This window comes from Egretta garzetta, unplaced genomic scaffold (assembly GCF_000687185.1).
Source record: "Egretta garzetta isolate BGI_Z169 unplaced genomic scaffold, ASM68718v1 scaffold79, whole genome shotgun sequence".
NCBI lineage: Eukaryota > Metazoa > Chordata > Aves > Pelecaniformes > Ardeidae > Egretta > Egretta garzetta.
Genome location: NW_009260791.1, coordinates 5,064,709 through 5,089,517, shown reverse-complemented (window position 1 = coordinate 5,089,517; position 24,809 = coordinate 5,064,709). Strand labels below are relative to the sequence as shown.

The 24,809-nt window shown below is 38.6% G+C and overlaps 1 protein-coding gene across 1 annotated transcript in view; it reads right to left on the bottom strand.

Annotated features, from left to right (window-relative positions):
• Positions 1-24,809, bottom strand: part of SLC25A21 (solute carrier family 25 member 21) — a 114,094-nt gene that overhangs the window by 17,421 nt on the left and 71,864 nt on the right. The window contains exons 3-5 of the mRNA XM_009646683.2: positions 12,207-12,273; positions 5,943-6,002; positions 2,815-2,922 (exon numbers count right to left, since the gene is read on the bottom strand). Coding sequence (XP_009644978.1) covers positions 2,815-2,922; positions 5,943-6,002; positions 12,207-12,273 — 235 coding nt within the window. The remainder of the gene's footprint in view (positions 1-2,814; positions 2,923-5,942; positions 6,003-12,206; positions 12,274-24,809) is intronic.

Here is a 24,809-nt window from a genome sequence, read left to right as displayed (position 1 = left end):
GATGGAAGCAGTCTGTTTGCAGTGGTGTCCAGCAACAGGACTAGGGGCAACGGGTGCAAACTGGAACATAAGAGGTTTCAGTTGAATATGAGGAAAAACTTCTTTACTCTAAGGGTGACAGAGCACTGGAACAGGCTGCCCAGGGAGGTTGTGGAGTCTCCTTCTCTGGAGATATTCAAAGCCCGCCTGGACGAAGTCCTGTGTAGAATGCTCTAGGAGAGCCTGCTTTAGCAGGGGGGTTGGACTAGATGATCTCCCGAGGTCCTTTCCAACCCTTGCGATTCTGTGATTCTGTGATTCTGTAACACAGTGTTTCTAGCAGTTTACCTTAACAAAAAGTCACCGTTATTTTTACCTGTAGCAATCCACATTACAAAAGTTCCGATACGTGATTTATAATGGCCTTCCTCTTTAAACCTATCAGCCCTAGAAAGATGATCTGGTGCCACAGAATAATTCAGCTGTCACCGTAACGTGTGAATATTTGCTTTGGGGGTGTGCAGGAGTCTGGGTGTGGGTGTATATGTTCATGCTCTTCCTTGTTCCTTTTAAACAAGATATATTTATTATTTCAATACAATAGTCAAAGAAATATGTGAACTGCATTAAGTTTCATGATATAATATGAAAGCTACACAATAGGATAGGTACATACTTCACTTAAAGCTTTTAGAAAAACAGTGCATGGTAACGAAATGAGCGTACCATTGCCTTACGCTGTATAATGTAACATGCACATGCTTCTCCCAATAGGCTTGAGTTTACATGCTTTAGTGTGGAATGTTCTTTAACATGTTATTAATGAGAACTTGAGATCATGGTAATGAAGTCACTGGCGTTTTCCTGATTTACAGAAAAGTGTGAAATTCTAACACTTTTTTTTTAAAGATATATTAAACTTTGACATGTCTGTGATTTAACTATCTTAGTGATTTAAGAACTTCAGTCCCTTGGCTTTTTTCATTAGGGCAAGTAGACACTTTTATTTATATTTTAGGTGTAAACTAGGTTCCCAGTAGAGTCCTGATAGCATTATTTTACAATTTTATTTGTATGATAATATACTATTATTTGGATTTTGTGAACATTTGCATTTAAATTAAATTGAAAGAACATTCACCTAAACAAAAAAAACCTCTTTTGAACAGCTACACTGTGATTATTGGAGTGTTCTGAGGATCACCAAGGAAGGGATGCTGTAATGACAGTAAGTAATTGCATAAAATTTGCTAACTAAAACACCCTAGACTTTGTTATAAAGTTTGCAATAGAGAAAAAAATAAACATTTATGAAGTGAAAGGATATATCAGTCTCTTGCAACTTTACAGGAACTGGTTTGCTCAAAACATAATACTGGTGTATTTACACTCAAACCCAGAGGTTCTATTAAGAAAGATTAATTGTATCTTCACAGCTGTGAGGCAGAAAGATCCAGAATATCTGCTCAGTTTACTACTGCCGGAGCAGTCGTAGCCCATAATTTTTTCATAAGAGAGAGATCTTCTCACACATTCCTTTCCCCCACTTTTAGTCTCTCTCCTTCCAGGACCCTAACCCTTTACTCCTGTACTGTATCAGCTCTCTTTCAGTGGCTTTGCTGCCCATGGTTAAAAAATGTCTAGGCTGGAGACTGGGAGCAGCCAAACATCTCTTTCACATGCATTGAGAATTGAACAGAAATTCACCAAATGTTTTAAAATTTATTCTGAAAGAGAATGCTTCCCTGGATGAGTTACAGAGTAGGTACCAGCTAGTCTATGACATTTGGAAATCAGTGGCAGTATTTTGCCAGAGGGTACCTGAGGAGCTTGGCCCAAACAGCTTATGTAAATGGAGAGATGATAAATCTCTTCACTGGGCATCTCCCAAAAGTGTTCAGTTTATGCAGATGGGTGCTACAAGGCATGCAAGTATTAACTCAGTCAAAACTTAATAGTAGAATATGCAAAAATCATGCCTCACCAGGGATTCAGCCAACCTTTTCATGCCATGTGATTAGTCCTTCTACCATGGTACAGCTGATTTCTCAAAAGATTTTGAAAAAGCTGATTTGACAACTGCTAGTCTTATTCACGGAGAAAAGAAAGAAGGAACTGCGTGACTGCCTTCCTTCACTTTAGCCTGGAACATTTTCTACATTAAAATTAATTGAAGCTGGTGCTTTCCTGGGAACACTTGATTTTGATGAATCACTGTTTTCCAGTTTAATCTTTTTCCCCTTTCAGCAGTATCCAGAACTGCGGACAAAGTGAAACAAAATTTGAATAATAAAATGCTGAAGTGAAACAGGAATTTAAATTATCGGTGTGCTTTATTATACAACTATTTCCCGGTTCATGCTTATAAATGTGAAGACCTATAATACAAATAATTTCATCCAAGACTCTGAAATCTACCAGCTACATTTTTAACATAAAATACAGCAGCTGGACCCCAGCTAGGGCATGGGGCTGTGGTGTTTTATGCTAACCTTTGGTGCTCACTTGAAATCTGGAGCCTGCTGGGACAAATGCACTGGGTACAAGGGGCTCAGGTTCATAGTTCTGGATTACAGTTCCTCACAGTGCTGGGCTGCTGTGGAGGGATGAAGGTGCACTTCAGGCACAGAATGTTTAAAATGGAGATGCTGACACCGCTGACAATACTGTATGCATCTCTAAGCATATCTGAAGGTATTGTCTACTGAGGCTTGTCTCTCTTTTTCCATTTCTGTTAAGGTCGTGGGACAGTCATTTGCATCAACCCAAAATATGAACTTTGAAGTGCATTATGCCTCATAAAGCAGAAAAAGAAGAATGGAGCAAATCTCATACCTCTGTGAAGGCGTTCCGATTTGTCTGTAAGGTAACCTTTACTACTTCAAAAGGGTTAACCACAACTGCCTCTGTCAACCCAGATCCCAAGCCAGCAACGGCAAATGCCTAGGAAAGTTAAAATTAAAGTTAAAAATTAAGGAGTACAATTTCCCATACATCAGACTGTGAAACTAAATGATACAATGAAAACTGCAGGATTACAGTAATGCAGCAGTATTCTATTACTAAACAACTTTAGCCCTCGATTAGGTGCCGACAGTTCACGAAGACAATATGACAATAGACATAAGCCACATTCCAAAAAATAAAAAATAAAATGTCATAGCACTGTCAATGAATTCTCTTTTCAGCTGGAAGAAAAATTGTGGTACCAATTTATTATGAAAACATGGAAAAACAATGCTCTCATGTTATCTTTGGGTGGAGTCTGAATAAAACCACAAATATTAAATGCAGTTAGGCACCACTGGAAAAAATAAAAACTCTGCACTGAGCATTAAGCATATAACACTAACATATTAACTTAAAAAAAATAAAAGAAATGCAAGGAATTCAAATAGGGCAGTACTTGAGCAAATTGCACCAGTAGAAGAAAAGTCCTCCTAAGAAAATATCCATCCTGAAAAGGTTTATAGGGGAATGAGTGGCACACGTGGAAATGTCAGCATCCTCTGTGAGGATGAACCAACTCCATTTACTCAGAAGCTGATGGTACATTACAGCCATAGAAATGGAGATATTCGCTGCTTTGCTTTCCATCATGACACAGCATTTTAAAATACCATAATTTGTTTGTAACACAAAAAGAATATTGAAATATTTAGGCCAATTGAGAAAATTCAGAGGGGTTAATTTTTGTGACCATTTTACACATTTATTGCCTCTGTTTAACATCTCCAAACTTTCTAGGGGCTGAAAAGAGTCACAGGACCAAAACATATAAACACTGAGTACATTTGCTGAAATTCAAGGAAACCAATGGTCAGAAAAGTAACTTACTCAATACAGAGGGATTTTAGCAGCGACTCTTGAGAGCTCAAGAAAGAGAAGAATAGTAAGTTAGGAGGGTAGTGGCAAGCTCCATCCTTACTGCCTTTGAAGAATGCTGTGCCACCAACAAATCTATTTTTCCAGTATGAGATGGAAACATAACCTATCCCTTTCGCCATCAACCACAAGACTCAGGCCATCAGGAAGATGTTGTTAAGGTATGCATTTCTGTTTTAACAGTAAACGTTGTCTTGATATGAGGTCTGTTGAGGCACCTAGAAGTATTCTGCCTAGCTTAGACCCTCTCAGTCATCTTTTTCCATCACTACCATGGCTATCTTAGGGGCAAAAATGCCTCTATGGTAACAGAATTGCACTAAAAATGTCAGAGGTGTCTGGTGGTTGCTGCCTCTGGTATATGAATCAGAGCAGATTTTGGTCAGCTGTTGCATGTTACAACTTCACAGCCTGTTGTCCTCCAAAAAAAGTCATGGTGTACTATGGAACCTTGAACTCTGTTCTTTCCACTCGTTAGAGAATAAATATCAGCCTCTCTATTTACATCTAAGGAAGAAAAGAGCCTACTGAAAAAACCCCAAGACAAAATAGGAGATACTGTAAACAGCTATAGGGTCAGTGGAATAATAAAGAGGAAAAGGAAACTTGCTTTAAACTGGTTAATATGCTTCCATGACCATTCAGTTGCTGCAATGGAAGGCAAATGGAAATGGCAGTAATACTGTTTGAAAGATGCCTGAAATAATGATAAAGCAAATGTCTCCTTTTTTTCTGATGTCATTTTGGTTTATATGGCTTGGAGAGTTATTTGTTGTTACAAGAAAAGACTTTACATATTTCCTTCAGTCATCACAAACTTCTCTCTTGAGAGCCAAAACTATAAACCAAATTCCAATTCAAAACCAATTCATTTGACCATGAAAGCTATAATACAGGTGTTCAGGATTTTATTGTTTGTTATTTAACAAACAAAGAGGGTATTTACTCTCTTCCAGATAATTCACATTTTCAGTCTTGCTTAAGGCTCTGATACATTGATAATTATAAGCAAAATGCAGGAGTCTCTACAGAGAAAAAAAAATGTATAACGAATGCAAAATAAGTAAACTGGAAGGAAGCCAGAGATTAAAGTAAAAATATTGAATGAGAACTTACTGAAAATTTTCAAGAGAAAAACAACTTGCTAGTTAAAAATGACCTTTAAACAAAGCCTTATGATTTGGGGGAAAGCTGGCCAGCATCTCCCATAGAAGTCATGTGCACTCTTTTTTTTTTTTTTTTTCTGAAAATATTATCACGATCAGTATTAGGCAACATTCATTACCAAAACCTTTATAGCGTAACCATAAAGATATCAATTGTTTCCTACAGTGATGCCATTACTGTGCAAACATGTATTCGCTTTTACTTACATTCTTACACTACAGAAAGCAGTAATTCTTATAAAAAGTTATTTATTCCAAATGGTACGATAGCAGAATTGAGCCCTATATATGAGAATGCAGACAACACATGTAAGCTCCATTTTGGCATTAAAACATTTTCGTGTGTGTGTATGTCCTGTATTTTGTTTTTAAAAGTTATGTTCTTGAGACGAAATCCTAACTCCACTCTTGTATAGGGGAGTTTTGCCATTGACTTCAAAGGAGGTATCAGCTTCCTAGCAACAGTTTATGTTTCTGTTATGAAGTCTTTAGAATAAGACTGAGGTCTATACCTTTGCTATAGTTGCACCGTGTCTTGCAAGATAGCACTTTGATACCTGATGAGATCTCTAGTCACCATCACATGAATAAATAAAAATCAATAATGTTCAACTGTTTTTTGTTATTTTGCAAGAATGAAGAATGAGAAGCTGCATACAGACTCTCCATGGTGACTGTTGCTATCCATGTTAACAAATGTTTTGATGGCGTAGGGAATTATTTTGAAGGCGTTTGATATAAAAATTAACATAATTTTGATAAATTCTGTTACAATGTTTTCAAGGGACAAGTCTATTCTGAAAAACTATTGGTTGAGCTGGCCTCTTTAATTTTGGGCTCTTTCTATGGGAGAAAATGGATGGGACTGTTTAGTATACACATATTAGAACATGAAGCTGTATCCATACATACCAGTCCTGGAGGTAATGATGCATATCCTAGTAGCTTCTTGTATTGTTCAAAGGTGAAAAACTGCAAATAAAAGTTAGACTGAAACTGCATTGAAAAAAATTAAGAGTTACTTATGCAAGTGTGTAAACCCAAACTACAGTGGAGCTTCACTACCTCGTGTCCTGAGTAGCCGTGTGCAGTTCTGCAAAATAAACATAGGCCACTTTTGTTTCACGCTCTCTGCAGCAGTGTTAGATGTGCAACAGTAGACAATTAGGCTTCAGAGCTGACTTTATTAGTGTATCATACATAATAGCAGCATAAATGCAATTAAAGTAATGTTTTATGTAAGAGTTTGCTTACAACACATAGTTCGTCTTTTTAATTTATACACTCTTCTTCTAGCATCTAACTAGATTTTTATAATCTTTTTCTGTCAACAGACACATTTCTTTTAGTTTTTGCTCTCTACAAATAAATCTTCCACCCAATTGTCTGCTTTCAGTCAGTGGCGCTCAGAAGTTCTGAGCATCTGTGATTCCTTAGAGGATGAGTTTTGAAAGCTGTACTTTTTTGTGTTTGAACTTCAAGAAAGAAATGAGCAGCTCAGTTTCACCTGAATCAACACGGAGAAAGGCAACCATCTGTAAATGGTTCACTTTGCAACTTAACGCTTCTTGCCACCTGAATCCATTAATTTTCAGAATAATTTTTGTGAAATCTTCTAAAAATCAAATTTGAATAAATTAACAGCTTTGTTCTTCCAAGAACAGTGTTGAGAATAACCCTGACTGCACTGAAATCAGTAAGAAGCTTCCCATTGACATATGCAGACTTTCACTGCCTATTTCCTTGTCTGTGGACACAATGTCTAAGATGCATCAGCCAAGGTGTAGTCTAAAGAAAGGGTACTTGTGACAAATTATTGGGAAGATGCCCTCTGAAATACAGCACACAATCCACCCTTGTGTAAAAAAGATAAACTCGGACTACAGCATATTCAAAACAGGGTTACCAGGACTACTAAGGAGAACTTAAAATTTTTTTTAAGAATGAAGACTGAAGGAGAATAAATGCTTGCCTTGTTTAGTCTAGCAAAAGAGAGGCTGCAAGAGAATGAAAAACAAGGAAAAGAAAGATATGTAACATGAAGTAATTGGGTATAAAAGTAAAAAAAGTACTCATAAATAGAATGTGGCTTGAAATCTGATGAAGCTTTCTTACAACCCAAGGAGTGGGGTCCCAAAACAGTCTTCCAATAAGAATAACAGGGGAAAAAATCTTAATCACTTGTAAGGGAGAGTTTGACAAGTTTATGAAGGAGATTATAGGACAGCAGGGGACTAGAACTGCTGACCTAAGAGATCCTTTCTAGCCCAGTGTTTCTGTGTACAGCAAATCTCCCCCAAACCCATATTGTTTCAAATTCATATTCTGCAAATATGTTGCTGAAGCCACTGAAAAAGCACTTCGGGTTGATGCCACATAAGGCAGTTCTGAGGGCAGTGAAAACCATCTTCTAGCACGAGGAATGAAGATAGCAGAAAATCTTGCAAGTTATTAAGAGTAGATATCTGAATTCCAGGTAAAACCAAAGATACTGGATGCGTTATTCCATGCAGTTTTCACACATGGAACAGCACGAGGCCTGTAACTACAGCTCACTATTTCTGAGTCCTGTAATCTGTCCAAGAAGTGTTCATGACTTTGCGTGCAAAAGAAAAATGGCTTTTACACGGCATGTCCAGTATTATGGGACTGAACAACAAAAACCTGCCACAGCTTCACCGAGACTGCATCAGCACAGGTGGGTATCTGCGAGAGCAAGAGCTGTCACATCCCTGTATAGCAAAAGCGAATAACTGGAACCTCTGACTTCCCTGGCTACTTTCCAAAGCTGACCTGTAACACTTGATTAGTTTAGAGCAGGCTGGTTCAAACAAAGGTGGGATCCTCTGAAGGTCTGTGCATTTCGCTCCTGCACGTGAGGCTGTGATCCCTCACACAGCACCTGCCTGTGCGTGTGACAATCAAACTGTTTCACCACGAGAGGAAGGCAATGGGAAATGAGGTCAATGTAGATGTGGGAATCGTAAGAAACATAAGGGAATAGAGTTTTTCAGACAAAACAGAAAGACTGGGTGACCTGTGCTGGGCCTCAGCCAAAGAAGACAAGCTCAGTCCCTCAGGGTTCGGTTACCACAGACCTATCAGAACAAAACAGCTTTTTCATAAACCACGTGTACAGGAACACATGTAATAAGCACCACGTTGCCATTTTAACTTGTTTAGAACCCTGTCCTATGGCGAAGTCAATAACACTTTTCAGTCAAGAACTGCTTCAAACGAAAAGTCACTAGAATCACACCAAAACCATCAGAGAACTGGGTGTTAATGTGTTACTAATGCCACCACATTTGAAGCAGGAGGGAATATGTATCTGTAATGGAAAAATTAGGATGTTAAATTCTGAAAACTGAAGGACTGATACTCTGGCCAGTGGATAGATACTTTTTTTTATCCTCAGCAGGGATTATTATCTCATTTTGCAGAAAAGGTTCTAGAATAGGGGCCCAGATTTTAACTGCCCTCCAAATATTGTACAGATTGAACACTAATCTTGCAAACATCCTGCAAATCTGTTTAAAATTGTTGCACTGGCCTTGCCAATAATCAGAAAAGATAGAAGTGTTACTTAGACTGTAGGCCTATCTTTTTGGATTACTGAGGATATTTTATAGGTAAAAGGAAATCTCTAAGAAAGTGTCAATTGTGGGTGGGTGACTTACTTCACCTAACTAAATTAATTTCTTATTGTGATAAAGTTTGCTTTATTCTCTCTCCAACATCTTTCTACTCATTGTTACCCTCCTAACCTTCAATGGAATTTCAGGTATTCCTTAATGTTTTCCATAGTGTTACAGATCTGTAAAACAGTTGTAATAAAGGCAGAAATACATTACCTAGCAATTTTTTGGTCTTAAAAATGTTACCTTAAAAATCAATAGCTTCCTAGAGTCATAAATAAAATAACTACTTAATAGTAACTATGTTTTATATCATTTTTTAAAGAAAACAAATCAATAGCAATAAAACTCAATATAAAATGTTGGTGGGTGTACTAGAGTGGCTAGTATAAATACAATTTTGCCCCAAAATATTTAGCTATATCGTATGGATTTAAATTGTGTATGTCCACTGCTTTGCACAAAAAAATCTCAGAATAAATGTATTTAAAACATGCTTTTGTGTATATAATAACCAATATTGTCCATCTGGTAAAGATACACTTTAATTCAAGTTACACAGAAAATAGCCAAAGTACTTACCAGATGTCTCAGTAACTCTAAGGTAAAAATATATGCTTGAAACAAGATGTCTGGGAACACATGAACAATATAAACTTGCCCCAAAAGTTCATCTGTTAACCATTGTATTGGCATCATTGCTTCTTTCCTCCAAGTTCAATCTAACATAAAGTTATAAACTTTGACTTTTCGTCTTCCAGAAATACCAGCTTTCTTTTTAGAAGGGAAATAAAGAGAGAGAAAAAAAGAAATAGCAAGACAGACACAAGAATGTAGTTGACTAAAAGTGAAGCTGTATCTTCAACAGTTAGCTCAATAACTTCATTTTAGTAGCTTTATTTTTATTTGCAAATATCCACACCAGACAAATGCAATATTCTAATAGCACAAGTACATTTCTTCTTAGTACAAAATCTCCCTTGTCCATTCTCTATATACTTTTATGAGATATAAAAGACACTATAACTAGAAGTTTTCAAAGAAGTTCATTACAAACACAAACCAAGGCTGCTGGAACCTAGAAATTGCCTCTCTACGTTTTGTGCTTTCTCAAGTCTCAAAATGATAGGCATGGACATAGTCTTCCTCTAAATCTCACTAGTCAGTTTGTCAGTGGACAAGAGACATTCTGGGGCCTGTTAAAATGAGGGAAACTATTAGAAGAAGAAAAGGGAGAGTGAGCCAAAGGAAGCAGTGACTTTTCTGTTGGGGTCATATCCAAATAAAGTAAGTGGAAATTTGAGACAAACTAGATGCTCTTCAAGTCAAAGCATGGGTACAAACCTGGCTTTGGATGTTAGAAATTGTGCTGGCATATAACATCTCACATTGAATTGATTCAGTATCTGGGTTCTTACAAGGATATTACTGTCCTGCCCTATTCTGTCACTGAATTCTTCTAATGTAGCATATAGCTGATGTCGCAAGGTAACTTATAGTCCTCCTGGTGTCCTAGGAACAGCATAAAATTTAAAGGATAGTGTAAAGAATTAAAGAATTCAACAATTTAATTAAAAAACATTTAGCATTTAAACCTGATTCTCATGGTTGCAGAAACACTACTGATGCCTCAGGTAAATGCCCAAGAATTAGCTAGAAAGCATCCCACTAAGGGAGCACCAGTAAGACATTTAAGGAGCTGTGAGCTTATGATGTACAACAAGAGGCTGAGGGAACTGAGTCTGTTTAGCCTGGAGACAAGAAGGCTAAGGGGGGATCTCATTCCTGTCTTCCACCATCTAAAGGTTAAGCAGAAGACAAAGTCAGATGTTCTCAGGGGTCCACAACAGAACCACAAGAGACAACAGGCAAAAGTTGCAAAAGGGGAATTTGGATTGGATATAAGGCAAAATTCTACATAGTGAAAGGAATTAAGCACTGGAGCAAGAACACAGAGAAGCTGCAGTCTCTATCCTTGAAGATTTTCAAAACTCAACTAGACACAGCATCCGAGCAACCAGGTCTAACCATAAAGTCAGCCCTGCTTTGAGCAGGAGGCTCACCAGATCCTCCCAACTTAAATCTTTCTATGATTTTATAATTATATTGAATATTGTGGGGTTTAAGCCAATTTAATCAATTTGAGTAAGAGAAAGTGACTCAAGATTTTTGAATAACTCAGGTTGGTAGGAGAGAAATCACACCGGGGTTTGTATTTTAACTAAATAGATGCTGGAATCTAAAAAGCATGATCAGATTGACTTTGACCTGTTGCAAACAAAACGAAATGGAGACAGAGGAAACATCACAGTCCGAAGAAACCAAGTTATTAGGAAACTTCTAATTATCATCCATCTATTCTTCACTGGCCCTTTGCTATTAAATAGAAGTTTAGTTTTCTTAGTTGTACTAAATAATTTTGAGATAGGTGACATATGTCGTTTGCATCTAAAGTGCCAATGCAAACAAGAAGATGACATTACCAGAACTCCTTTAGGATTCTGTTACAAGGTCACATCCTGCCACTTTATACAAATATTATTCCTCTGTAAAGGAATTGGAATGTGAATGATTAATTGCAGACTAAGGACCAGAATCATATGCAGCCTTTTGAGAAAGAAACAAAAAAAGAAAGAAAGGAAAATCAAGACATTCTGTATAATAACTGCTTTTAGACACATTTGGTGCATGTATGGGAAACTTCAAAGTTCTGAAGTAAAAGACAAAGAAACATTTGCTCGTAACACAATGGATGCTTTGATAGATTTAGAACTCTAAGGTGAGGTGCTTAATTACTAGGTTTTAATTAAAAAGATTGCATAACTTAACTGAAAAAAAATGTATTGATGTATTTTGCTGAGGGATGTTACTAAAATAATGCTCTACAAATCAACATAAAGAATAATAAGAGAAAATCAGATCAACATTTGACAGCAAATACACTTTGACAGGCTAACACCTATTTCAGCTGTAAGAGAGCTGGAGTAAAATGTTCTTTGCATGATGAAGAGTTGTACCCATTACTATATTCAATCCATAAAAAAGTGAGAGTATGGAGTAGGGTGCTGTTTGGAGTACTAGAAAACTCTGGGCAGCACTTCAAACCTACAGATATACTTGTTCAAGTCACTAAGTACTTATTAGGAGGGGCTTCTTCAATGGCTTGTGTTAATTTATTAAGCTATTGTTTTGCGAGTTGCTAGGCATTTTCAGTAAAACAAAACATCTAAACCAGAGGCTAAAGTATCACTTAAAGTATTTTATTAATTGTGATTATATAAACTGTATTTTTTTTTCAGTAACATTATGTATACAGGTCAAAAATAGCCTAGCATTTCAGAGCCTTATCCTACACTTCTCAATTAAGCAGCTTTTATTGTGCTATCAACAGGAAAGTTTCCTCCTAGTAAAAATCAGAGGATTAATGTGCCACATAAGTTTAAGATTCTAATGTCAATCAGTGGGGGAGAAATAAAATGTTTTACAGCTGTCAGTGTCCCTGTTTGTGTTTTTAAAGGAGGAAGTATGGCATTTTTACCTTCACCGCCCTTTTGGGCGTCTCAGCCAAGATAGGAGGAAATATTCCTTTGTAGAAGCCAAGCAATCTATTAAAGAAAAAAAAAGAAATTATTTTTGTATGGATAAACAACATATCATCACCATACTACCAATTCTATTTTCAATTTTGAGTAAAGCAACTAACCCTTCAGCAATTCCAAGCATACAGATGATAACAATACTCTTTGCTTACTTGCTAAGTAGCTAATGCACTACCAATTCTGTTCTGTGCTGGTGAGGTGATATCAGAAAATCAGCAATGAATAAGTAAAAATTGAATCAATTTTTTTCTGAGTAGACAAAAATTGCATTTAAAGGAAGAGGAACAGTTTTGACAATGAAGAGGGAGTATTATTTCATTGTTTTAATTTGCAAAATTAAAGTTGCAAAATACAATTTGGAAAAAAATGTGACTTCAGCAAGTTGCGTATAAAAACACTGCATGATCATCTTCAGATGCTAGGTTAAGGCACCTTTCAAAGTTTAGTTTTAAACATGCTGCAAAATAGATGAAGTAATTTTTTTGACAACTTAGTTTTAGCTATAGCTATAGCTGATGAAGTAATTTTTTTGACAACTTAGTTTTAGCACAAGTTAGCTATTCAGAGAGCCATAACAGAATGTATGCATTTCATCCTGGAGAAAACACTTTGGCAATATCTTGCTACTATTCATTCAGGTCTTTGTCCCTCTCTTCCCTGGCTCCAAAAACAACTAAGGAGTTTAGAATAGCTGCTGAGTTTTGGAGCTGGCCTGAAGCCAAAGATCCACTAGTTGCAATGCTTTGCTTTGTATCATCTAAATTTTATATATATATGTATTTATACAGCCTGCTACAAGCATTTGCAGGCAGCCTGAGCTCTGCTTACAAGGCCAATATAGATGAATAATGCTGGGTCTTGGGAATGCTTTAAATGACAGGTAGTTCTGAAAATCCCCAGGTGATGTGAAAGTAGACATAGTTCTTGTCTGCTGGGTCTCCGCATTAACCTAGAGAGTGCATGGGGAATGTTCGGAAAGGCATCTAATGCATCAGCAAGAAGCTACCTTGCCAGCCAGTAAGGGTATATTTTACAACTTCAGAATTTAAACACTTCTTTCAGGACTGTAAGAGGATTCTATCTACAGAAGAAATCACTTCTTAAAGCAAAGCACTTTTGTCTTTTAAAAATGTTGTAAGATGGTGATGTTGAAAGGTGGTGATTCACCTTTCTAAAACAGCCTATTACTTGGAATATTTTTGCAGGGTGTGGAAGTCGTCACATCAACAGATTCTCCTCTACTTATCCTGTGCATGTCAAAGGAAAACAATTAAATTCATACTCCCCACGTGAATGTAAAATACCACAAATGCGATACCATTTTTTCCATCCTTCTTCTAATGCTTCTCTGGAGTTCTCTTCTCAAGCTGCTCCAACAGAAATAAAATAATTTAGGCTTTGTAAGATGCTCCAGAGTGGGAATATCACTTATCCTTCCTCTGAAGTAAGCAAGTTATGAATTCCAGTCCATGATAAAAGGAAACTGAGCATTTTACACAATTATGGTTTCATGACAAAACACCAAAAGTCCTTGGGTAGGAGATTTCAGGAATTCAGCTGAGTCGCCAGATGCTTGAATTTCCCCAAAGTCTCACTTTCCAAATGTAAATATACATATATACACATACATATATCTGTATCTGGCCAGATAGATAGGATGTAACTATAGATATCTATAGATACAGACATAACAATATAGATTTACTGGATCCAGCCTTAGTCTTTAATGGCTCATACTGATTCAAAGTATATTCTTGCTGATTCAGCAAGCTATTGAAATGTTGAATAACTTTAAGCGTGTGATTCGTACAGTTTAATGTGAGTTCAAACTGAAACTGAGGTCCAAGTAGGATAAACTACAAGAACACAGATCCCTATAAACACTTTCTTCCTTTCAGCTCAATCTAAAACACTGTAAGCATATCTACAACAGGCATCCCGTTTGGAATTTCTAGTATTCCAGCATGATTGGAACTGGAAAATGAAAAGTGCTCCTTTGCTCTACTCACAGGTGTAGCCCTGACTACAAAAAAGTGAGACCCAAACTTGGTCCAGATTTTCTCATTAGATGGATTAGCAGAGAAATATGCAGTGTAAAGCAACAATTCAGTTCTAAAACCACACAGCAGCATTGCCTAGCATTCCACAGCAGTACAGGCTGCTTTCCCAGGTTGCCTTCTTTTATACTCAAATGTATGCAGCTATTGAATGTATAAACCTTGTAACACTCCCAAACTCTCTGAGGACCTCAGGGAGAACTTTTCAGAGAGAATGTGGAGGTGAAGGATATACCAGGAATTTGAGCAACAGATCTGCCATCTCAGCAATCTTGCAAGGCAGGTAATCACTTCTAAAGAGTAAGCCACCATTTTGTCACAACTTAGTGTTTAAATACCAGTGATTCAGATGATCAGCAGACCAGGTGGTGGATTGTTTGAAAATTCTAGAGAATGGGAACCGAAAATATGAAAAGCAATTATCCATTGCTCCTGAATCACAGAAGGGCTGAAGATGGAAGGGACCTCTAGAGATCATCTGGTCCAACCCCCTGCCCAAGCAGGGCCACCTAGAGCTGGTTGCCCAGGACCACATCCAGATGGGTTTTGAATATTTCCAAGGAGGGAGACTCCACAGCCTCTCTGGACAATCTATGCCAGTGCTCGGTCACCCTCACAGTAAAAAAGTGTTTCCTGATTTTTAGAAGGACTCCCTTGTGTTTCAGTTTGTGCCCATTGCCTCTGGTCCTGTCACTGGGCATCACTGAAAAGAGCCTGACTCCATTCTCTTTGCACCCTTCCTTTAGGTATTTGTGCACATTAATGAACTTTCCTCCAGTCCCCAGGCACCTCTCCCAGTTGCCACAATCATTTAAAGATAATTGAGAGTGACCTTGCGACGATATCAGCTAGCTCCCTCAGCAATTGTGGGTGCATCCCATCAGGGCTCATGGACTTAGGCACATCAGGTTTGCTTTAGTATTCTCTAACCCAATCCTCTTCCACCAGGGGAAAGTCTTCCTTATGACAGACCTTCCCCTTCTGTCCAGAGCTTTGGATTTCTGAAGGCTGGTCTTGCTACTAAAAACTGAATCGAAGAAGGCATTCAGTATTTCAGCCTTTCCTATGTCCTGTGTCACCAGGGCCTTTGCCTGATTCAGAAGCAGTCTCACATTTTCCCTAGTCTTCTTTTCACCACTTAGATACTTAGAGAAGCCCTTCTTGTTGCCCTTGACATCCCTCACCAAGTTCAATTCCAGGTGGTCTTTGGCTTTCCTTAACCATGTCTCTGCAAGCTCAGACTGTCTCTATACTCCTCCCACATTACCTGTCCCTGCTTCCACCTTCTGTATACTCCCTTTTTATGTTTGAGGTTTGTCAGGAGCTCCTTGCTAAACCACACAGGCCTCTTGGCATTTTTGCCTGACTTCCTGTGTGTTGGGATGGAAGGTGATCCTTGAATACTATCCAGTTTTCCTGGACCCCCTTCCTGCCAGAGCCTTATACCATGGGACTTTTCTAAGCAGATCCCTGAAGAGGCCACAGTCTGTTCTCTTGAAGTCCAGAGTTGTGATCTTGCTTTTTGTCCTGCTCCCTCCTCTCAGGATCCTGAACTCCACCATCTCATGGTCACAACAACCGAGGCTCCCTTTGACCTTCACATCCCCAGTGAGGCCTTCCTCCTTTGTGAGTATGAGATCCAGCAGAGCACCTCTCCTCATTGGCTCCTCTTTAACTTCTGCCAAGAAACTATCATTAATGCTCTCCAGTAACCTCCTGGATTGCTCATGCCCTGCTATGTTGTCCCTCCAGGAGGTATCAAGGTGGTTCAAGTTCCCAGAAGGATCAGGATCTGCAAATGCAAGGCTGCTTCTAGCTGTCTGTAGAGGGCCTCATCTGCTTGTTCTTCCTAGTCAGGCAGCCCATAGTAGACACCCATTACAAAGTCATCAGTATTGGTCTGCTCCTTAATCCGTACCCATAAACTCTCATAATTCACCCTCAGGCAGAGCTCCATGCGTGCCAGCTGCTCTCTGTCATGAAGGGCAGCTCCCACTCCTTGCCTTCCTGGCCTGTACTTCCTAGCCTGTATCCCTTCACTGAAGCACTCCAGTCATGAGAGCCATTCACTGCATCTCTGGGATCCCAACAAGATCCTACACCTGCAACTGCACACAGATCTCTAATTCCTTGTGTTTATGCCCGATGCTGCGTGCTTCAGTGTGCAGGCGCTTCGGAGAGACTTCCTTGCTTACATGCAAATGCCTGACGTGACCCCACTTGAGCCCTGTTTTGTTCATTTTGTGTTCCTTGTTGTTCACATCAACCCAGGTGCTTTGCTTGCCAGCCCTGTCCATTGCTCCCTCAGAGCTTTGGTAACTCCCTCCCTCCCTCATGGTTCCCGGTTTAAAGCCCTCTCTACCAGGTCAGCCACCCTGTGGCAAAGATACCTGTGCAAAGATATCACTGTGCATGCCATGTCAAGCTGATCTGCTTATCGCAGCTGTAAGGTTAACACTGAAGATTTTCTGCTGGAGGAATCTCTGTTGTGAACCTGCAGACCTCAACAACTATATTCATGGCTCTACAAATCCCTAAAATTTTAAGGGTTTCACTGCTTTACTCCTCCTTTCCTCTGTGGAGGCAAATCTCATAATGAAAAACAGTCAGGAAGGAGTTAAGGTCCATTCCTATGGAACACATTAAGTTTAGCAATCTAGAAACACATGAAAACTTTGAGGATATACATCCATATATGCAATATGTAATTCAGTAAACATGGTAAGAACTAGCTCAGTATTTAATTATGAACTGTGGTTTAGGGTTTTTTTTTCTTCCTCGTTTGAAATAGAAACAGAAAAAGGTTAGTAAGCACAGCCAGGGAGATGAAAGGAGTAAAGGAAAGGAGGAAGCAGAAGGCAATCCTGTCTCATCACTGCCTATTGACACTTGACTAATTTTTTGCATAAAGCATAGTCTCTTTTAGAACCTTCTGTGCCTGAGGTGGCGGACAAGCAGCTGCCCCCAACTTTTCCAAATAATACTTCACAAATCATGCCCATTAAAGATACAATTATTTGAAATATTTGCAGAATGAGCTATTTATTTAATTTTAAAAAGCTACCATGACAGTAGTAAAAACCTGAACGGCTTTCTCAGTCAGAAAGTATACACACACACAACGATCTTACACTTCTCTTTTCCATGGTCAGTAACACTGAGCCTACTTGCACACAGTGTATAAAATTTTTCAAAGTCAGCTAATGAGTGGTGATGACATTTCATGTTTGAAAGATTATCACCTGGATTCAGGCCTTCCTTCAGAAAACTGGTGTTCGGAAAAATTGTGGAACAACAGCAGCAATCACCGCAGCGTGTGATAGAACAGAGAGGACGTGACTTCATATCCCTAGCTAGAGACACTGGAAAGAACAAGTAAATCTCTAACAGAAACACAGCTACATCTTATTTTGTTTCAGCATTAAGGGTCTAAATGAACATCACCATTCAATTGTATTCTGGGCAACAGCCCAAACTCATCTTTGCAGAAGTTGATTTTGAAACATTACAGTCAATCATATCTTCTCAATTTGTTCTTTCAAGGCTTTCGCTATCCTTCTGGTTTCCATTTCTTGTTTGGAAGCCTTGAGTCATTCACCCTGGCAAGACGACCAACCTAAATCAGTTATTTTCTCCAAATTATACTGAAATTGGGATCTTGCTTAGTTTGTTGTTTTCTTCCTCTTTCACATAATTTTCCCTTTAAGGATCTAATAAAGCTGATTGAAGGCATGAACACAATATTCCCTTTCTTCTATTGCTGTCAAATCCAAGTCCCTTACCCACATTGTTTTATAATTTAAACAAAAAACCTCTTAGGTTCAATTCTGCTTTCATTACCTCTGCGTTATCCCAAGTATAAATAAAAGACCTGGGTTTCATGACCATGTCTGTAACATTAGATGAATGTGTGACTTTCTGATTTTACAAATTTTTTTCTTTTGACAAAAGGAAGAAATTTTGAAGACATGCTTGGTAGAAGGGTGGGTGATCAAAAAGAGAAAGAAAGTATATCTAAATGTAATAAAATTTGCTGGGAGTTTCATTTATACCAGGAAAAAGGTATCTTTTTATTCATGGGATGTAGCATGTTGTGAATTTATTACTAACAGAAAGTATAACAATTGAAAACAGGGCAATAGTATTTTAATGTAGCTATTAGTGTGAAGTAATCTTTATGTTGACCTAGCTGGAGATTTAAAAGATTTTAAATTCCCAGAAGTTTCAGGATAACTAGCGAATGCTAGTGAAGGCAGGCACAAATTAATACCTACCGCTGAGAGAAAGGGACTTACAATTTAGCCATTTATTTTGAGCGCAGCAAGCTGCTAGCCAGTTCCCACATGTAGTTCACCCTCAGTCACAGTGTCTGCAACCATTTGCCCAGCTGAAGAGGTATGCTATGGGGAAGGCTGGGTGTCATTCGGGGGCAACAGGCACAGAGTTGAAAAGGTATTAAAGGCTGGACACACTCATAGAAAACCAGGCTTGGACACTGTTGCTCTCCAAAAAGTTTTTTTTCTTGTGAAGTATGTTATGTATATTATCCTACTGCAAATGTTAAACACATGTCCCTACAGGAACCTCATATAAAGCTATCAATGACACACTTAGCCAAGCTGGCTTCTGAATTTCTATTATGCAAAGATATTTCTTTACCTATTCTCTGTCTACCATACAGATACCTGCCATTTTAGACACCAGCACTAAATACTAGGTAGTTATTATCATAGCATATTTCACTTTTTTCACCGAGTGTGCATTCATGTAAATCCCCATCAGTTGCGGATTTAAGGAACACATGGGACTTAAGGAAAAAGAATCTTGTTTTCACAGCAAGTAAATGTAATACAGAATTATATGTTAACATGTGTCTGTTGTAACACTGATGTTATGCTATATGCTAAAAGAAATCCGAGTGTCCAGCTATGAGAATACTAGAAGCAGTCCAACTCATGAAAGAAGCCCCTCAAATAAGTTAAGGCAACACAGAGTATGAAAAGTGACTGGTTAAAAAGGAAGGGACTGTCAGTGAAAGGTACTCTTAAGATACTTCAGAAAAATACTAAACAGTGGAGGATCTGGCTCAGAAACAATCAGACAGGCCAAGAAATGGATTAATAATCAACATCAATCTACCTCACTTATTCAAAATGACAGTCATCACCATATTTACTGCATGTGGGTCAGATTATGAAGTTATTATGATCCATCATCCATGTGACTTTGTTATTCTTACTCAGAAATGAGTCTTTCTTCCATGACTTTTAATCACCTCTCAATCTCTGCGTCAAAATCCTTGCTAATTTTTGGCTTTCTAGTCTGCACTCTGAATTTATATAAGTTACAGGACACACCTAAAGATAAATCCCTCAAGAGAGGGAAAGATGAAACCTTCTCCTTTCTTGTGTCTTTAGTGCAGCAAAAAGTGAGAGGGGAAAAAAAGAATCCTTGTTAAAATTTCTCTCTATTCAAAGAAGAGTTTAGCCCTCTCCTATACCACATATTTCTCGTATGCTTTCTGTGTTTTGCTATATCCAAGCACCTAAAAAAAGTTATAGGAAGGTGAAGTTGGAGCCTTGCATTGTAATGTGCAACATAGCCTCAACAGTTCTCCGTGTGTAAAAAAAGACCATCTTGTTCTGGCTTTTTTTTTTTCCAAGGATGATCATAAATTAATGAGTTACGTGGTACATTGTTACCACCTACTGCTTGAGGAACAGATTCATGTGTATTAAATGAAATGGGATTTTTAAAAATGTAGATATGCTCACACCTCTGCCACTTGCCATGCCAGGGGCCTATGAAGCTGGGCTGACCGGTGCTGCCGAGGGAGGAATCGGGCTACCCAGGAGGGTGGTTGGACTTGATGATCTTAAAGGTCTTTTGCAACCTGAATTTTTCTATGATTCTATGGTGACTGCAGGTGGCGAGGCAGGCCCCCACCAGCCGCAGCAGGCACCCCTCCCTCCCACCGCTGCCAGCCAAGCAGCAGCAACGCTTGCTCCGCAGGGCTCCCCGCCACCTTTGCCTGTTCCTCCTTAACTCTTTTCTTGTAGTCTCACCTCCATGGCCAATGAAAAAAATATCAATTTTGCCCATGCTTCTAAGAAGCCTTAAGCTGGTCTCTTTGATGTAATTCTTGTTGAAATCAGTGCAAATGGCAGCGTTATTATCACCGGCAGCTGGTCTAGGGTCTTACAAAATTGGCTGCAGGTAATCACTAGCTGGGCTGTAGAATGGGTCTATATGTCTCATTTCTTACAACTGACAGCATTTTCTTCCCCCAAACTTTCCCTCTAGCTGTCCCTTTGTTTGCAATAGGAATAAGCTACAGACATGCCAAAACAGCTTTGCCTAGAGCTTCTGAAACAGAAAAATCCTTCATTGCATTTTGGATTGTCAGAACTGGCAGAATGCTTCATTTGTTCAGTAGGAGTTTTAGTTGTTCAAACACTAGAAGAGAATTTAAGGGTTTTTTTTTTCCCCTTTTGCTAACAGTACTGCCGTAACTGGTACGACAGGAAGCAGTCACTGTTTTAAAGTAGCTCCACACCTACGCCTATTGAAGCTAAAGAATGCAAGAAAATGATTCATTTTTAGTTTTGATACCAGAGAAAAAACAGACTTTTGTAGCTCTGCACTTTGAAATATGTTTCTGACACTAAAAAAAAAACCAACCAAACCCCAAAACATAGAGAGGATAACTAGATGTGTTTTCTGGAAGACTGACAGCATTTCTTTGTGTTAAACTGACGCTGTGATTCATTAAATGAAAAATCATGAGATCAGCAAAATTTCTGTGCTTGCCCTGGGAGTGTGTCCTACTCAGATTGGTTGTGACTTCATAAAAATACAACATTAAGCTGTTTTAATTTCATCAGAAAAAACGTGGCTCAGGAAGGAAATTTTTGATTGCAAGTTAATGTTAGCCTTCATTGGAATAAGTTATACTCTTCAATATCCACATGCGTAATCCCCGGGGAGTTATATGACTACATGTCCTCTTTCCCAGCTGCTAGCTAAATATGAGATACAAGAGGCTTTCAGTGTCATTATACAGATTAGTGACTCTCCCAAGAGGGCTCTAGGTTCATGATACAGTGAATAGCTTACAATGAGATTTAGAAGGCCAACTTCCAGAGATCATTTTGTGTTTGTATGAGTTTTGCACCTGCAATTATTTGTGCTTGCAATTTAGGTTACTTAGATGTTTTTAATTTACAGATGCAATCAGTGATGTAGATACTTAAACTGAACTGAACTGCAGGCAACCATGAATGCAGGTGCAAAATTTTGTCTGCAATGATTTGGATTCATAAACACATTGATCTTCCTAAGTCTAAAGTAAAACTAGGCCAGTAGTGGTTTTATAGTGTTTTAACAAACTAAAAACGTACATATTTTTCCCATTTCTCAAAAAAATCTCAAGGCAGCACTTTTTAGCATTAAAAAGAATAGGTTATCATTAAAAATACACAAACATGCACATAATAATTAATGTGATACCATCTTTTAGCATTGTGACCTTTGGGGTATTTTTCATACTCCCTTTACAGTACCTCTAGCAGGAAATCATAAAAGATCCATGATTTTGTAACAGTAATACTGTTGATAGTTGTACCAGTAGAGAGCAACAGTCTTATAGCAGAGAGATCAAAGCATGCAGAATTTGTAGTGCTACTTAGGTAGTGAGCGGCACCATGAAGATGTACACATACTGGCACTTGAATTTCCATCTGGCAGACAGTTGTGGTACCTAGACGTACCAGGGGAGCGGAAGGTATTATTCCACAGACGTGTGAGGAAGCTCATATGAATGGCAACTACCTGCCTAAAGACAGACAAAATACCTCTGTGTGTCGCTGAAACTGGATTCTGTTATAAGAAAGTTATTAGAAAGAGTTTTGTGTACTTGGGAGCAAGAAAGTAACTCCTTGAAAAAGCAGAAGGTTCTTACAGTTACAGGTCCTGTCCCTAGGTGCAGTGACAGCGTCACAGATCCTTCCCTCCACCTCTGGAGTGCCATCGTGCAGTGCCAGTGTGGTACAGCGAGGGCACGGCTGTGAAACCAAACTCCAGCCCTTTGTTCTAGCCAGCCCAGGTTATAATGCTTGAGAAAACTCTGCCGGATGAAGATCTGCGTTATACACTGACTGTCACGGATGCTGGAGCAATGCGCAGAAGGTACCTCCTATTCTTCATGCACCACAAACTCTCTAAATATATCATATGGCTTAATACATGTTTCTCAATATTACTCTAATCTAAGAACAAATAGAGCTGATGGTTAATGCAAAGAAACTGATTTCCATTTTTTTTTTATCACAATACCTTTTAAACTTGAAAGCTCCCTTTTCAGGCAATATGCAGCAATGCTTCCGAACAGATTCCACCTTCAATACTATGAAGCTCCCACACTAGGATGACATTCCTCACATCCTTCTCACACGATTTATAAAATAAAGCACTATGATGTCATGACATTAGTTTGTCTGGAGACATGACTAACCTTCACTCTGAGTTTCTCAAAGTTAAAAAGGGCAGGCAAGGCAGGTTTAAATGACTGAGATATGAGGAAGAGTTACCAAAGATTTACCAAAGGATTCCCACCAAAGTTTACTGTTAAACAATTAGAAGCAGATTTTGCAAGGCTTTACACCAGTGATATACTTTAGTATAGTTACTGATGAAAAACCTGCTACAAGGCTGTGATGCAGAGCTACGCAAATACCTTTTGAGACCAGATCAAGAGGCAAGACCAATATGTGAAGGGAAGAATCACATAGAAGTTGCTGCCCCAATTATTATTATTGCTACTTATTATTCAGTGATCTACTCTTGGTTTATGTAGCCATGCCCCACCTGCCAATCTGCATAGACATCTGTAAAGAAACCTGACAGATTTTTTAAGAAAAGTAATGGAGTCTGTGTCTCAGTGATGTGGCAGTTTCTACTGGGTTATTTATTTAAAAAAAGAACTCGCAATGTGTTCTTTGAGCAGCAAACCTGCCTCAGCAGGTTTAACCTGAACATGTCTTTTGAAATGTTTTCTTTTTCTCAATATACTCTTCTGATCCAGCACTCTTCTCAACTTGAATTCTTCTGCAGAAAGGAAATTTTGCCACTTCGGCATTGAATAAACAAAACAAATGAATCCTCTCTCCCAAGTTACTTTTAAAAGCATGCAGAGTATTTTACTTTACAGAGGAACAAAGCGTTTCATGTAGCAGTGCAAGTAAATGCAACACAAGCTATTTTACAGCAGACAGAGTGATTTTTTTTGTGTCAAACCTTTCTGCATTTTATGACTTAAAATAATAATACCTTTATAACTATAAATATGTCAAAAAGAAAGTCAGTTTGGGTCAAATTTCAAATCTTCTTTTAGATCTCTAATTTTCTCTGAATTTGCAAAAGAGAACTCTTTTTTCTTGCATAGCTCACAAGCATGCTACAAGGCTCGCTTGGCAACCAGCTCTGAGCACCCAGAACTCAGCCAGATTAGCTGGAGATTATCACCGCACCTCTGCAGCGGTATGCTTTGCCATGATCTCACACTCTGTAAGTGTAACTGCAGTTTGCAACCACACTATTTCCTTGTTCGCCATCATCAGAGAGCATTACAAGGTCAATATAAACAACATCTCACTAGGCATGAGTAAATGATTACCTGCGATCCTGCAGAGTTGGTTTGGAGCCACATGAAAACCTCCTCTACGGACAGTACAGCCAGCAAGGAGCTAAGGACACATTTATATTGTTTTAACTGGGGTAACAAGCAGTCAGAACTGCAGTTCCATTGCAAACCTGTGCCTGGCAAACTGCTGTCAAAGACAAGGAAGTCTGTGCTGCAAGCAGATTTGCAAGGCGAGAGTGGGCAGAGAGCTCCAAGAGCGAGGGTTTCTGCTGTCATTGTAGCTGGTCTTGAAGGAACAGGAGGTAAAGTTGTTTGGAGTGCTGGGCATCCTGAGGAAATGCTCCAAGGAAAGGCATCCAACACTATCAGCATTGATACATAACACAGGAGGTTCTTCTACGGGTTGTGTTTTGCTGGTAAGTTAAAAACGCTGAAAAGCCTGCAGGTGTCAGTGAGCTTTTCATAAAATGCGTCTGCAGTTCAAGAAAGAACTACACAATTTATGATTTTGTACTGAAACTATGTAAAACTGGCAAGACAGTAAAGAAAAAGAGAAACTCAGCAGTGTTGTCAACAGCCTTGTCTTCTCCTCTTGGGTTACAAAAATTCACACAAGGATATCACCTGAGGGCAGCTGAAAATTATCTAAACAGCTGCATAACTAAAAAATGGGAGAAATCATAAATTCTTGAGCAGTAGTATTTCTGAAAGCAGTAGTTTAACTTAACTTTCTACCATGATGTTCTGGTCACTTTATGATGACTTTTTCTCCCATGGAAGAACATTCTTTTTAGTAAACAAAGTTTTACACTTTTTTTTGTGCAAAAGTGGGTTTCAGTAACAGA